General features: G+C 32.7%; 1 protein-coding gene and 1 non-coding gene across 17 annotated transcripts in view; one reads left to right on the top strand and one right to left on the bottom strand.

The window, feature by feature from the left end:
• Positions 1–16,674, bottom strand: part of PHC3 (polyhomeotic homolog 3) — a 104,947-nt gene that overhangs the window by 48,645 nt on the left and 39,628 nt on the right. For 15 of the 16 annotated variants that reach the window (XR_001594758.2, XR_004950511.1, XR_001594759.2 and 12 more), the window contains exons 5-7: positions 13,621–13,779; positions 11,524–11,622; positions 4,812–5,058 (exon numbers count right to left, since the gene is read on the bottom strand). Coding sequence is in view for 11 of the 16 variants with exons in the window: in XM_016127518.2 (XP_015983004.2) it covers positions 4,812–5,058; positions 11,524–11,622; positions 13,621–13,779 (505 nt within the window). In the remaining 5 variants the exon portion in view is untranslated. The remainder of the gene's footprint in view (positions 1–4,811; positions 5,059–11,523; positions 11,623–13,620; positions 13,780–16,674) is intronic. The other variant, XM_016127527.2, reaches the window with a different exon arrangement.
• Positions 7,408–7,517, top strand: LOC118602358. The gene has a single exon (XR_004950696.1). It is a non-coding gene; the product is annotated as a small nucleolar RNA SNORA40 (small nucleolar RNA).

Raw genomic sequence — 16,674 nt, forward strand, 5'->3', positions numbered from 1 at the left:
AAATTTAGAGCATGGTCAAATAATCACCATAACTAAGATATGAAATTTTAAGGACCCTTCAAAATACAGATCACTAGTTGCCTGCAGAGAGAGTAAGGCAATCAGAAGTCCATATTGTCTAAAAAAGAAGCTTGTTTTACTTCTCTCCCTCAACAAAAACAAAAAAAAACCTTTAGTAATCTGTAAATGATAGTACCAGATTTCTCCACGGAGGAGCAACTCACAACAGGGATAAGATATGTAAGAATTAGCAAAATCAAGTATTCCCATCATTATGCCTTTCCTGCATACTGGTGCATATGTTTATACACAGAGAGATGCTGGTGAAATCCTCTCTATCTGAATGAGAATGGAAATTGGATTCACTATATATAAATGTACAATCAGTATGTTTTATACCTCAAACAAATATAATATTGTATGTTAACTGTAACTGAAAATAAATTTTAAAAAGAAGAAACTCAGTTCACTAGAAGACAAACTGAAAAGATAGGTTAATATGTAAAAATTATAAACATTTAAAATAGATCTAAAGCCTGGCTAGCTCAGTTGGTAGAGCATGAGACTCTTGAAATAGAACTAAATACAAGACAAAAGCTTCTACTAATCTCAGAATGTTAAGCTAGGCTATAATGTCTTACATCTATTTTTATATTCAACCACACTGTGACAAAAGCCTTATAAAAAACTTCTAACAACTTCTAACCAAATTTTTGCTTTTGGTTGGTTAATAGTTAAAATTCTGGAGATCCTTTAAGGAAATTAACATCTAGTTAACATCTCAAGAAAGAGGCATTTAGAAAGTTCAATAAATATCCATGAATTATGAGGAAAAAAAGAATTTTAGATCTAAAATTCCATCTAACAAAATAATATTCACGTAACTAAATTGGTACTTCAAACTAAGACTAAAAATTTATGTGAGCACTTTATAAATGTATTGATAAAGACTCTATGTAGAGTATTTGATAAAATCTTGGATTTCTATATAGAGCCTCTCCACCAACGGGGTCAAGGTACTCTTGCATCTCTCATGTGAAAAAAAAATGTCCGTGGAGTAGGTAGGTATTATTATTCCCATTTATAACAGCAATGATAGCAATAATTCAACTCTTTAGGTTATAATTAAAATTTACATGTTCTTGGAGTACAGTGGATATTATAGTCACAGGAATAAAAATTTTTTCTGTGCTCTAGCAAGTAAACAATATTTTTTATATTCTAGAGTTGATAACTGAATAGATTAATAGTTTATCCTTTTATCAAGATTAAATTTTTCTTTGATCAGAAATTGAAGTGAATCTATTATATATCAGTCCATAAGTCCAACTGACAAGCACGTATATTACAAAATAATTATAAAGATATCTGAAACAATACTTCTGTATAAAAAGAGCCCTGGCGCTCTGGAGAATCATCATCATGTTTGTTTACTTCTCTGATTTTAATACACACTTTATTATTGTCGGGGGTCTTATATTTGGATAGTTAATAATTGGCATCATCTCTCTCACATGTAACAGAATTCTTTAATTTCTGTAAATAATTAGATATATTATTGGAAGCTATTAAATATATTATTTCATTCAATAGTTACAACGGCCCCATGAAGTAGACAGGGTACTACACAAATCCAATATATTACAAGTGAAGAAACTCAGCATTAAGTGACTTGCGTGAAATCTCAAGAACTCACAGTCCTGAGTCTCGGTTCCTATTAGGGACTAAATGTTTGTGTCCCCAAAAATTCATACTGAAGCCCTAAGCCCTAATGTGACTATATCTGGTAATAAATCCTTTAAGAAAGTAATTAAGGTTAAATAAGGTAATAAAAAAAAAGCGGGACCCTGACCTAGTAGAATTTGTGCCATTATAAAAAGAGTTAACGGGGAGCTCGCTATCCTGTCTCCTAGCACTCAGATGAAAGGCCATGGGAGGACACAGCTAGAAGGTAGCGATCTGCAAACCAGGAAGAGAGCTCTCACCAAAAACCAAACACTGCTAGACCTGGATCTTAGACTTTACAGCCTCTATAACAGTGAAAAAATAAATTTCTGTTGTTTACACTACCCAGTCTATGGTATTTTTTAATGGCAGCCTGAGCAGACTAATACAGACTTTTCACTACACACTGAATTAATATCTGCAAAAAATGGTGTATGTTTTTCTCAACTAGACTAATTTCATAAAAGCTCTAAAGTACTATAAAAAACTTGAGCTCTAAAATAATAATTTCTAGACATCTAGTTAAAGTTTATTATTATATATTAAAAACAGAATTATTAACTACCAAGTGGAATGCCACCTGCAAGAAGAAATGAATAAAACCAAATGATTTAAGCACCCTAGAAATACATGTAAGGAAACAATAACCATGTCCATTATAATACCACAGTACATCAGAACACAAATAGATTTTTTAATATTTGAAAGTGATCTGTAGGATCAAGCACTTATCTAACTGAGGAAAAGGATAAATTACCAATTCAAACATCTCCAAAAAAAAAAAAAAAAAAAAATAGCTTCAAACCAACTTCCCAATAGCAAGAGCAGAAAAACTAAAAGGGTAGGAAAAATATAGCTTTTGACTTTCTAAAAGATATAAATTGCTTTGAATAACTGCAGCATAAGGCTTGAAGGAATTTTAACAAATTTATAACTTTGATAGCTGCAAAGGTTTATGTGATTTAGGATGTTCCATTTGGTTTAGTTTCTAATCAATGACACCATGGAATACTGGAGTTTTGCTAATACGCATAAGATCTAAATTTGGAATTGCATTTGTTCTGAGACTCTTTAATGGTTTCAGCTTTCTGGTCACCTCCATACCTACATAAAATATTCCCATCAGAGGAGGGCAACTATAAGGATATTATCACACTATCAATGACAGGGGGAAGAATAAGTGTCAACTAGAACCAGGTATTGATAATTCAGGAAGACTGAAAATCTGAAAGTAGATCTCCCTTGCTTGAACTAACCCTAAAAGAGTTCCTAGCTTTCTCTGAAGGCAGTATTCCCTTTACAAGGAAATTAACTTACCCTCCTTTATCATCTATCAAAACTAGGGAATCACCAGAAACTGTCCCCTGAGCAGTCGTTCCAAGCACAGTAGGTCACTGCTGCCTCCTCACTGACCCCTTATCAACACTGGCCAGAGACTGGTTCGAGGCTAAGAATACTCTGGATATTTCAGGATAAAAATTCTGTTGTCAAGCCATAGAGAGAGTAGGATCTAGCACACAGACATGTATAAAAAAAATTCACATCTAACCATACTATGGATAAATTTATTAATTTAAACATTATAAAAAAGACTCCACTAATCTAGATTTAAGCATAAGCAGTGATATCTAATTAGTAAAAATGGAAAAAACTGTAATATAACTTCCACAATTCAAATGGGAAAAAAATAAATTATTAATCCAACAAATATTTACTGTCCAAATATTGTAGATCAGTACATGTAAGGTAACAGTGCTCTCCAGATAAAAGGATGAAAAGGTGATTGTGAAGAAAGACTATAAGAGTTAATAAATGTAAACTGCCTGACACATAAGTGCTCGATATTATTATCCTACCCTCAAAGAATTTACTATCTAATAGAAAAGCTAAGATCAGTTAGTATATAAATAACTATAAAAGAAAAAGTACTATCAAGGAACATAAAAATGCTATACCAGTTCAAAGTAATGAGAGATTTCTAACTAGGGGAATCAAACTATTCCAACATTTTGAGATTGGGTGATGTAGAGAATGTTATAGCAATATTAGCACAGAGTAAACATGAAAAGAGAAATAGGTTTAGGTGGAGAAAAATCAGACTTTGGTAGTGTAAAACGAATCCTTAAAAGTAACACAGAGTTATAAAAGGATAGAAAGAGGATGCTTACATGATGAGTTTGGATCAAAAGAGGATTTTGTTTTAATGAAACATATGCGAAGTATCTAGCCCAGTGCATAACACACATACACATACTTTCAATAAACAATAATTACACTGGTATAAAAATATGTGCAGATATATTAATAGGGGAAACCTAAATCTTGAGAAGCAAAAGAAAAAATCCAGCATGAGGAAGACAAAAGATACAATAATAACTACGAGAGAAGGTCATGACCAGGTAAAAAAAAAAGATGCAATCAATGACAAAGTAAATAGTGCTAACTTTAAAGAAGGCAGATAATTCCTTATCTTATTAGATATGAAGAAAGCTCAACACTGAGAAATTCTGAGATAGTAATGAAACTCACTCTAGATGGCCCCAGCATTTTCAGCATGAGAACCCTGTAGCAAGGTTATCTGTAAATAGCAGACGAAGAGCATGTAGAATTCAAAGATTAACAATGAAAATGACTTCGTTGATTCCCTAACGTCTTCTTCTGAGATGAAATCAGAGATGGAAAAAAGGCAATGTGGTAAAGACAATCATTATGCATAATTCTTATTTTTGGAAAGTGATAAATTTTCACCTATGACAACTAGAGCATACTAAATAAGCTACAGGTAAATCTTGTTTTCAAAGCTAAAAGGTTTTATTGCTATAATGAAAGACCAGCACATTAAGAAGATGTTATTCAAATGTCAACTGACCAAAAAAAAAAAAACTATTTTATTATTATAATTCGTCTTAGCTATTGGACTCTTGATTTTTTTCAATATTGAAATGTTCTTTTTCTTAACTTATAAAATGCACATTTTAAAATGTTTTAAAAGTATCATTCTTGTTCCAGCAATGAACATCTTTTGTTTTGCTCTGCCTGTTAAGAAAATGAATAATGCAACTATTTTCAACAAAGTTTTATCCCACCTGGTGCTATTAACTGGTGAATACTTGATGTCCGGGTGACAGCTGTGCTTCGTGATTCCAGACTTGGACTTTCTCCTTTCTTATTACTTTCTGGAGAAGGATCTCGTTGGCTGATTTTAGAGCTGGTCACTGTTGTTTTGTTATGACAAATTGTCAATGACTGAGTCTGACTAGTGCTTTTTGGAGGACCATTCTGAGAGCTAGATAATACACCCAACTTCTGGCTGCGTAATGTTAAATTCTGAACCTGAGAACCACATAACAAAAAATAAGGATGAAACAAGTGATATTAAATGATGTAGTCATTACCATTATAACAAAATGACAACACATTTATAGTATGCTTTTCATACATAAAGCACCAAGCACTTGAAACAACTGATTAATCCTGAAGAAAAGGGGACTTATTCTAAGTAATCTTATCTTAAATATTAAGTGGCATTCATAGATAAATATATAGATAATATATGGCAAATGAACTATAAATATGGGTAAATTACTCTGCAACATATTGCATTTTAGTTACCAGCTGGGAGACAGTCAAAGAGAAGGAGGAAGAGCAAGGGCATTCCAGATAAAGGGGAAAACTTGAACAAAGTTGCAGAGGTGGGAGAGCCCAGGGTGTATAGGAAAGAATGAGCAACTCCTTCAACTTCAGTCTCACTTCTCCATGCCAGGACTGTGAAACATTTTAAGGTTAAAAGCACCTCATAAACTTGTGAGAAGTTACTACATATAATTAGAGTACGGGTACAATACTGTTGTCTTAATAAAGAGATAGAAGTAACCAAAAAAAGTTGCCAGCTCTAAAGAGATTATAAAGAAACACTAATTTTGTAAGACAACAAGTTCATCAAATCACCTACTTCATTGTGATAATTATATAAAGCATTTCCCATTAACTCTTATTTTAAGATAAGTTAGATTTCTGTTGTTATTATGGAATACTCACATGCCTGTGAGAACAGAGACCTCATGAACTGAAAAGATTGTGCATGGCCTAGAAATGGTTTCGTGATAGCTCCTGTCAATATCCCAGGGTATTCTAAACACTGCCAGTCTGTATGGTGCCAAGGATTATTCCAATTACTCTCTCCTGAGGTTTATAACACTTCCAAATAGCAAAGCAGAAAATGCCTCTCCAACAGTTGTCTAAGTTTTTGCCTATCTGGAATGAATGCACCAAATACATTTACGCTAGCACTGGCCCTGGAGGGAAATTGAAGTAAGAGATTCTAATGTGACAAAGCAAATGATAGATTGGGACTTTATCGATATTCTTCAGTTTTATGTGTGTTCTGTCTCTACAACTGTATCATTAACTGATACTAAAGGATATACTTTCTCTTTCCCAATACTAAATGCAGTATTCAGCCAATAACAGGTACTAAACAAATGTTTACTTCAGGGCATTTGAGGTTTTAATAAATTCTATCCTAAGCTACTGAAAGAATTTTCTAAGTGAGACCATATGGAGTATCTTCTCTGATTTTTGTCAACTATTTCACAGCAATATAAGTGGACCCAAACCTGCTGTACTATTGAAGTTTAATGCAAAAATAAAATATGCTAAAATCTATATTTCTCATCTTGCCACTCAAAGCCCTCCAAAGTCTAGGCCCAAACTACTTCAAGTCCCATTTTCCACCACTCTAGTCCACAGTTCTCATATTCTACCCAAAAAGTTCTGCTCACCCTTATCCAAACTGCCTTGCCTTTCCTTCATTTAGAGCCCTGCTCAAGTTCCCCTTTTCTAAAATGCCCCTCTTCCTCAAAGCTCTTTCAAAGCCCAGTAAAAATCCTACTCACTCTCCCAAAGAAACTTCCCTGAAGTCCCTGGTTAGAAATCATTTCTCTTCCCCTATATAATGCTTTTCCCATAGAATTTGGATCATATTGGTCTACAACACTGACAAATGCCTAGCTTATTTCAGAATTACTCATATCTGTGTCTGTAAAATACTCAGACTCTGGCTGGCAGGCTCTCACATCTCTGACATTCATTTTTGTACACCCCGCAGTTCAGTGCTGCATAAATAAAAGAAACTCCAGAAGTCTGAGGTATACTCCTCTATCTGAAATATAACATGGAACTTTTTTTTTTTTGGAGGGGGAGAGGGGTAAGTATTTAGTTTTATTTATGGTCTTCTTAGGCTAACAATAAAATCTGTTCACATTTAACCAAAAAATCTCAATGAATATCTGAGATACATTAAAATCTTGAAAATTTGAGAATTTGAAAATTTTCCTTCAGATAAAAAGCATATTCACAACGTAAATGAAAATTTGACACAATGAACCCTAAAATCTGCAGCAGTCCATTTCTATAGAATATACTCTTTTCTTCTAATTTTCCATTTGTTTTCTGGAATTCTGAAAGAAAATGTATATGTGTGCATTTTATATATTATATACTATATATAAATAGATTTTAGACTATGGCGAAAATATCTATGGTCATCTTGGCTTGAACAATTACAATAAATTTCAAACACATAAACTACACTTCTAAAGTATTTTACATATTAATTTAGCTATTAATAGAAAGATCACATAATCAGATTTCCTTGACAGAGCTTCACTTTTAAAGAGAACCCACCTTTTCTATTCTAAATAAAGAATATTAAGATGTGAAAAATAAATCCTCTTTTGCAACCCAGAACTCATCATTCAGTATGAGTTTTGATACATATAAGAAGGAACATGATTTAAAAGAAAAAAGAATATTAGGGTACTCTAATGTCCAACTTTCATTTCATCTAACTTTTCCTATGATCAAATTATCTAATTTGGATCTAACAAATAATGCATGAATAATCATACCATCCCTTCTTTGCAGATGAGGAAACTAAGATTTAATGTCACATTGCTAGCAGAAGAGCTGAGCTTCTAGATTTTTAATCCAAAGGGCTGTTTTCTCCTCAATTCTAACAACATTTCCCAGATAGCCATAATAAATAAGATATCTTACTTTGCTATAATCATACTTTTATAGTCTTATGATATCTTTTTAAAAATCACATTTTTTTGAAACTAAAAAAAAATTTTTGCATGGTGGAAAGAAGGGATGGAGCATTTAAAATAGTAAATAAGGGTAGGATAGTCCAATTTTCTCACGTCTGACAATATGCTATAAATAAATATTAATACTAAGAAAAAATTAACTTATACTGACTTCTATCAGTTAAAAATATTAAAATAAAACTTCAAATTTGGTATTTCTTAATTACAAACTATTTTAAAAACTCTAAATATTAGCTTTAAAATCAACGAATTAGAGCACAAATTTTTCAAAACTAACAACCATGAACTTGAGGAAAGTTAACCACAAGAATATTCAAGGTATTAATATCACCTACCACTGCCAGCCTCATTCACTACCATTTCAAAAGCATAGCAGAAAAAAACGTTTGTAGAAAAATTCCTAAAGGTTAATCCATTCCTTTGGTTCTTCAAAGTCTATCCTTGAATTAGGTCAGATTATCACAGAGCCACTTACTTACCTGGATCACATCAAACTGAAGTCACTTTCATAAATTACTTTGACTATGTTCATAATGCTATTAGAGACACCATAAGATGTTTTCTCCTTAAGAATCCACAAGATAGACTGTGCTCTAGAGCGCATGTTAGTTGTATTTTCCTTACAACTAGTTTATTTTATCTTGGAAACTGTAAATCCTTTAAATGGTTGCATTTCTCTCCTTACTATTATTAGCTACCTCAAAGCTAAGAACCAAATTTGTGACTCATCTTTTGAGAATGTATAACAAAAATAGTAATTAGTGGCATGTGATATCTAAGTGCCAGGTAGTTATGCTAGGTACTTTATGATTATTGTCATATTTATTCCCTGTAACAACTATGAGCTATTATTTCTACAGTGAAGAAACTGAGGCTTAGCACAGGTAATAATAACAGCTAACTTTTAGTAAGTGCTAGCTATGTACAAGACACTGTTCTGTTTTTCACTTATTAACATATTTAATCCTTACTATAACCCTATGAAGTACACATTATAATTATTTTCTAAATATTTGTTTTGTATTGTCGAAACAGGTGAAGAGATTAAGGATATACACAGTGAGAAAGTGGTAGAGCATGTATCTCATATTAAATAACATCTGGCTTCAGAGTCCAAAGTTATAAACCCTATGCTCTACTTATGACCTTGTCTAAAATCAACCAACTGCCAAGTGACAAAGCTAGCAACTACTGCTAAAGTCAGAATTTGAACCCAGATACCCATATTCCTTCCCTTGGAAAAAAAGTACTAATGAGTTCCTATAATGATCCAGACACTAAACATACATATCACTCATTCTTCGAATTAGGCCCTGCAAGTATGTATAACTATTAGAGATGTTTGGTAACTTGTCTAAAACCATATTACTAGTAAACGAATAGTGGGAGTTGAACTTAAGTACATGCAGGACTTCATGCATGTGATCTAAATAGCTACTTAACTACTAGCTCCATGCTTCTTTCCTTTATTTGTGTTTTTCTTACACGTTTTCAATTTACCTTGTTTTATTGTATGTATCTTATAACTCAATTAAAATTTTAGCTGCGACAAAGTATAAATAAGAAATAAAATTTAAAATATTCTGGAAATTAATCATTATCTAGCTCTATTAGGTTTTAATAAACCGAAACCAAACAATAAGATCACCACTTCAACAAATTTATTCCACAAAGAGATATATAAAAGTTTAGAGCTGAAAAAACCTTAAAGTTAACAAAGACAAAGTTCTCATTTTATAAATACGTTGGAACTAAAGTCCAACAAAGGGAAGGAATTAAAGAGGGTCACAGAGCTCATTAGGAGAAACCCGAGTTTTAACTGATCATCATCTTTATATGCTGATAAACGAAAACTGGCCTTTATTATTAAATAATATATAAAGAGGTTTTATAAAAAGTACCAAAGATTATTATTACTCATTTTTTGCTTTTTACCAGAAGACTGAGACTACTAAATTAAAAATAAGAAGCCAAGATTGACTCTAAGGTACACCAATTTCTACCGTATATAGTCTAAAACATTAACTACGGAAAAACATCAAAATATTTTCATACAAAGTAATATTCTACTCAGTCATTTTAAATTAAAATTTACTCAATACATTTTTATCAACTTTAATGAGGTGTAACTTACATATAATGAAATGAACAAACCAGTTTGATGAGTTTTGATGTGTATATACCACATTATCACCACCCCAATCAAGATATAGAACATTTCCATCTCACTGAAAATTCACTCATGCCTCTTCCCAATCTCCCCAACCTTCTGCCTCAGGTACCACCAACTGGATTTTTTTCACTTTAGTTTTGCCTGTTCTGGAATTTTATATAAATGGAATTAGAGTATATATACTCTTTGGTATCTGGCTTCTTTTGCTAATTATAATCCTTACTATAGAGATGCATCATCAGTTGTTTGTTCTTTTTTATTTCTGAGTAATATCTCACAATCTGTTTATCCATTCACCAGTTAAAGGGCGTTGGTTATTTCTAGTTTGGGGCTATTCTGAACAGAGCTATGAACATTTGTGGATATATATCTATGTGAATATATGTTTTCAAATGTCTCATGGCAAACATCTAGAAGTGGAACTGCTGGGTCACGAGTTAAGCATATGTTTAACTTTATAAGGGACTGACAAACTGTTTTCCAAAGTGGCTGTACCACTTTACATTCTCACCAGCAATGTAGGAGGGTTGCCCCCACATTCTTGCCAGTCTCCTTCATATCAGCCATTCTAGTGAGTGTGCGGTAATATCACTATGGCTTTGATTTGCATTCCTATAATGATTAATGATGCTGTGGATTTTTTCATGGTCTTCTGTATGTTCTTTTCTGTTAAGTGTTCAAATCTTTTCTTCATTTATAACTGAATTGCTCATGATCTTATTATTGAGTTGTAAGCATACTCTGTATATTCTGAATACAGGTCATTCGTTCAGAAACATGTACTGTGAACATTTTCCCTCAGTCTGTGGCTTGCCTCTTCATTTTTGTAACAATGTCTTCTGAAGAAAAGTTTTTAATGTTGATAAAGTCCAATTTGTCATTATTTTCTTTTATGGTTAGGGCTTTTTATGACCTAAGAAAGCTTTGCCTACTCTAGAGTTGTAATGATACTCCCTATGTTTTCTTCTACAGGTTTTATAGTTTTGGCTATTACCTTTAGGTCTACATTCTACTTCTAGTTTATATTTGTGAATGGTGTGAGGAGAAAGTTAAGGTCTTTTTTTCCTGTAGTACCAAAGTTATATTCAATATTCTATTAATTTTTTTCGTTAAATATTTTATTCAATTTTTAATTTAAAATTTGCCCAATTTGACTCATTTTTAAACTTAAAAACCATCTTATTTAGTTATTACATAACTGCTTACAAAGGAATCTGCACAAAAGAATACATCTCACTTAAGGGAAATATGTCTGCTTTACAATAAAACTAAACATACGGTGTCACAGCAAAAACTCATTTCACTGTTACATAACCTAGATATCTGTTTAATGGTATTTCTATAATTTCTATAGAAAAAAATTTCTTGATGTTCTTATTGTATTTTATTAAATTTCAATCTGAAATGTATGACAACGAGCACTGAATCCATCAGTAACTTAAGCACAATATATGTTTATCTTTAACCTGAAGATCCAGAACTCAAGTACCACATTATGAAGCTAGACAAGCTCACCTGAGTAGCTGCAGACTGACAGGAAGATGACGATGACGACGAGACAACAGGAATGTCAGACTGTACAGCAGCCACAGTGGTAGCGGGTGTGAAAATCAGCTGTACAGACAGAAAAACCAAAAAAATACCCTAAGACAAAAGAACATGTCTCACACACAATGTAAAGCAGGCAAGAGACTGAAATCTGTGACAGAAAGACAATGCAGTTTAGGACTTCCTCCTAAGCAAAAGGGTTTACATGACAAAAAGAAGTTTCTGATAATAGAGAACTCAAAAAAAAAAAAAAAAAAAAGAAATCAAACATTTTTGAAACAGCTCATGATTCTGATGAGTAGAAAAATAAATCAGTGCTCAAAAAAGAATATTTTGGTAATATGAAATCCTCATACCAAATTCTGCCCCAAATAAGCTATTATATTTAAACTTCTCCCAACTCAAAACTACTGTGGCAGGATTAGACAGCAACAGCCACTACTCTTGAATACAAATTAAATTTGAGAAACATGAAAAGAAACACCAAAAAGTCTTTTCAGCCCTGTTTATCACAAAGGATAACCATGCCACTATTTCACTATCATATTTCACTCAACTACATAGATTTGTAGTATAAACCGAGGTTGCCCTTGATTTTAAAATTACCTATATAAAGACAAATTCATTCTAAAAGTAAATGCCACAACATGTCAAAATTCAACACCAAAACAGCCTGCAAAAAAGCTTCACATCAAAAACTAAGAATAAAGGAAGGAAAGACATACTCGATTTATTTACTTATAATCATCTCTTTTGAACTGACTTTTTCAATACTAAAACAGAAGACCATTAATTTAAAAAGGCAATACGATTACTCAGGGATTATCCAACCCAACTTAGTAAATTATGACAGTTGTTTCAAAGAATATGTAAGTACTTTATTTCAAAATTGCCTAGAGTTAATCAGTTCTTCAAAAACCATTCCTGTTTAAAGTTACCAATCAAAGGATCTTTTAAACTTCAGTCTTTTATATACTAAATTTAAGTGAATTAAACAACAAAGTGTAACTTTCAGGAGAAAGTAATTTCCAGAACAAATAGCTGAAAGCACTAAACCTAATTTAGCTTAAACCATATGAAACTACCAAAGGATTAAGAATAGTCAAATTACAACCATTTCCAAAGGTTTAGCCTAATTTTAAAGCATATTATTAATTAAATAAGATTTCATGGGGGCAAAAAAAACACAAAAACATGGTAATAGCTACTAAATAATCTACATATAAAAGGTGGGTCATGTCATTGCTTTCTGTTAGAAATATTATCTCTTTGCAATATTAGTTGAAATCTGAGGAGCCAGATAAATACATTCAGGTCATTGGACAAAAAATAGAAATAAATATATATTAGGCCAAAGCTTTTTTCCAGCTATCTGTAAAGACATCAAATAAAGTAAATGTCAACCAATATCTACATTTCTTAAAGAAGCTCAACAGTTAAATTAGGAAATCAGTAAGTACTATAATACAGAATAGCCAAATTAACATTCCTATATTAATAAAAGATCAAAATGAGCACAAAAACACAAATCACCTTGCGGAATTTGAGATGGAACTAACCACAGCTAAGAATTATCTGGTAAATTACCAGGAATTTCAATCCAGATTTCAGAAGATTCCACAATATAAATTCTAACAAAGTTAACGACCAAGTTAACATTTCTATTTCATCAAATCTAAGATATTAAAATACACAATGATTTTATATATCACCAATTATAACTGTAAGATGCCATCAATTATAAAATGCATCTCGATTTCAGAGATGTTAAAATGTGAAAAAAAGTTTGAAATCAATGAAATTTGCTATTAAAAAATAATCGCTATGTTACAGAATCTGTTAGCCTCCCAATGTTGCTAATTACTATTTGATACATCAAGAAGGCCTATTAATTAAAAGTAGAATTTTCATGACATAAATGTACAAGGGCTAAGCACATGCACATAAAAAATTGTTAAACATTTCTTAAATATTAAAAATGTCTCTTATTGCATCAAATGAAGAAACGTTTTGATCTCTCCCAAGTCCTTGAACACTGAAAAACTTTGGTAGCTCACATCTTACCATTTGAGCTCGTAGATACATTTGAGCTTGGCTTGCCGTTAGGGTAGGGGAGGTACTCCCTAGTAACATAGTCTGTTGGGTAATACTGCCGCTGGTAGAACTGGAAGCCTGGGAACGGCTTATTAACTGTGCAGGTGTAGGAGAAGTGGAGAGGTTGATCTAAGGAAGAAAACATATTAGGTCATAGGCTTCCATTTCTTGCTTCCATGTCACTGAATTTCATCAAGCCGCAGTCAGGCAATCAATGGTATATACAGTGGCTAAGGAACCTAAAAGAGAGGGCTTCATCTTTAACAGATGCTCCCCCCCTCCCTGCTTTGGGCAATTATTTGCACATATGAAAACCGATAGCATTTACTGATTAGTAATTAGAACAATTTTAAAGGACATCCTCAATGCGTCCCAATAAGATTCCAGTCTCTTAAAATATCATTTTCACTACCTCCCAAAAATTAAGTCTAATGTTCTATTATTTTAATATTCCACGTAACTTAAAATATTCAAATAAACAGTTTACACTATTTTGTCAGTTTTTGTCACATCCTGAGGGGTTTATGAAGTAAACAAAAATTAAAAGATAACCCTTTCATATATATAAAAACATACATGTAACACATAATTAGTATAACATTCCTTCTCAAAAGCTCTCAGACAAGAAACTACAATTGCTACCTGTTGAACAGATGGAAAATCCTAAGTATTTGTTATAAAATTAAATTATAAACACTATTTTAAAGTTTAAAACTGTATAATCTATTTCTAGGATACATAACAGACTAGTAACTGGTTGTATCTGTTAAAGAATAAACTAGTGCATAGTCTATTTCTAGGATACATAAGAGACTAGTAACTGGTTGTATCTGTGAAGGCACACTGGGTGGGGGAGGTAGGGCACAGGGCAAAGGAAGACATGTATGCCCTTTTTTGTCTTTCCAATATCATACCATATGCATGTAGTATTCACTTTAAAAATTAATAACATTTTTAACAATAGTAATATAATTTGACCTCAAATTATTTTTGTGGATAAAGTGGAGAATAAAATTAAGAAATCATTTACTAGACTTTTGATTCAAACAACAAGGCAGACTGGACTAATACATCCTTGTGCCAAATATACTCTCTGAAATGCCAGATCAACATGAAAAATTAGAATATATAGCTGAATTCAAAAAAGGAAAGGGGAAAAGGAAATTTCTAGGTGCCAGAAAGGAAGAAACTCAATGACGTAAAGTTCTAGCTGACACCAAAACAGTCTAGGGGGATACTAGCCTACGGATATAGAATACCTGGTTTTTTGAGCCTATTTCATAGAAGAGTTGCAAGTAAATCTCCCATTTTGAGCCAAGATCCTCAAAAAGGTTGTTCAATATGTGAAAAAAGAGCTGAGAAACAAGAAAGAAGCTTGCCATCTGCCCTGCTCCCCAGAGGGTGAGAGGCTCCTATAAGAATCAAAACTCCAAGCTTGTGCCATGTGAGGGTACAGAATCCATATTTACACTACCTGTAGAGTTCCATAATCCATCCCAAATATTAGCATTTGCACTAGTCCAGGACATTTGTTAAATTGAACAAGTGACTGAGGATGCTGAATAAAGACTATACAGGAAGACCTCTTGATACTATTTTTGTAACTTCCTTTGAGTCTATAATTATTTTAAAATAAAAGTTTAAAAACTTTTTTGTTTTTAAAAACAAGAGTTGGTTAATTCTCTAAAATTAGCTGTATCTCTTAAGTATTTAATTTTAATAAAATACTTAAACCTGTAATTCAGTACAGAAACACAATATAATATACAGAATTAGTCTGTAGTCTGGCTTTTACTTCTAGCACACTGCTAAAACACCACTTGCAGTAACCACCGATGCCCTCTACCGACAAACTCAGTGATGCTTTTCAGACCATTCCCTCTCAATCGTCTTTACCAGCTCTACTTTCAGGCTCAACTCCAAAATATTCATGCTTTGTTCTCAACACTTTTCTTCTTGAATTCCTAGATTATCGTATCTACTCCCACAGTTTCAAAGACTTCAATCCTGATGACTCTCAACCCTTGATGACAAACTCTTATTCTGAGTTCCAGATAAAAACACCTACAGAATGCATCTTTCTGGAAGTCTCTTACCAACTCAAACTAAAGAAGTTCAAAGACCAAACTCATCATCATCCCTTCTTAAACTACCTTCTCCTCAAATGGCAACTGGCATTTCTAAAATCTCCCAAAGCAGGTTATCTGGGAGTCATCCTGATTCCTCCCTCTCCTTTACCCATGTGTCTTATTATTTCTACATCTTTATTCTCCTTGTTTTCAAAAACCTTGATTTTTAATCACTTAGTTTGAGAATCTGGGCACTTAACACTTTCATTTGGATTAAACAGCTGCAAATTGATCTCCCTAACTTGGAATCTTGCCTCCTCCAATTTGCCAGATAACCTTTCCCTAATTTTACTAATATTAATCAACCATTTAAAAATCTTCTGGATAATGTTCAACCTCCCCTGACTCTCTAGCATCAGCTCCTTCCACTTCTCCATACACGCCCTTCACATTAGCTGTATTTGCAATGTCATGATCTCTCAGGCCTATATGGCCCTGGTAACAATGCACTAGACTGAACTGATCACCTCCCTACCCACAAACCCCACCCCACCCCCAGCTATATAGTAACAACTCCCTCTCAAATATATTCTGCTCTAATATAGAGCAGGCATCCCTACATCCCATAGTAAAACTCTTCTTTTTGCCTATTATCGTCCATATACTTCTAACATATACTTCTACTTCATTCATCTAAGTAAGTTGCTTAAGGGTGGGAACCATGTGTTATTCATCTTTATATATCCAATATCTATAAAAGTGCCTTCATTCAATAAGTTTATTAAGTTAATAAAAGTCAGGTTATTTTAAGGCATACTTCACAATTTTAATGTAATATATAAGCCCATGACAAAAAGCATGTGTGTATTAAAGAGACAAAAAAATTGTTATAGCCCCTAACAGAGTAAAAATGCAGATAGTGTAGTGATATTAGTACAACTATATTTTTGCTGTG

The sequence above is a fragment of the Rousettus aegyptiacus genome, unplaced genomic scaffold (assembly GCF_014176215.1).
Source record: "Rousettus aegyptiacus isolate mRouAeg1 unplaced genomic scaffold, mRouAeg1.p scaffold_m13_p_4, whole genome shotgun sequence".
Classification (NCBI taxonomy): domain Eukaryota; kingdom Metazoa; phylum Chordata; class Mammalia; order Chiroptera; family Pteropodidae; genus Rousettus; species Rousettus aegyptiacus.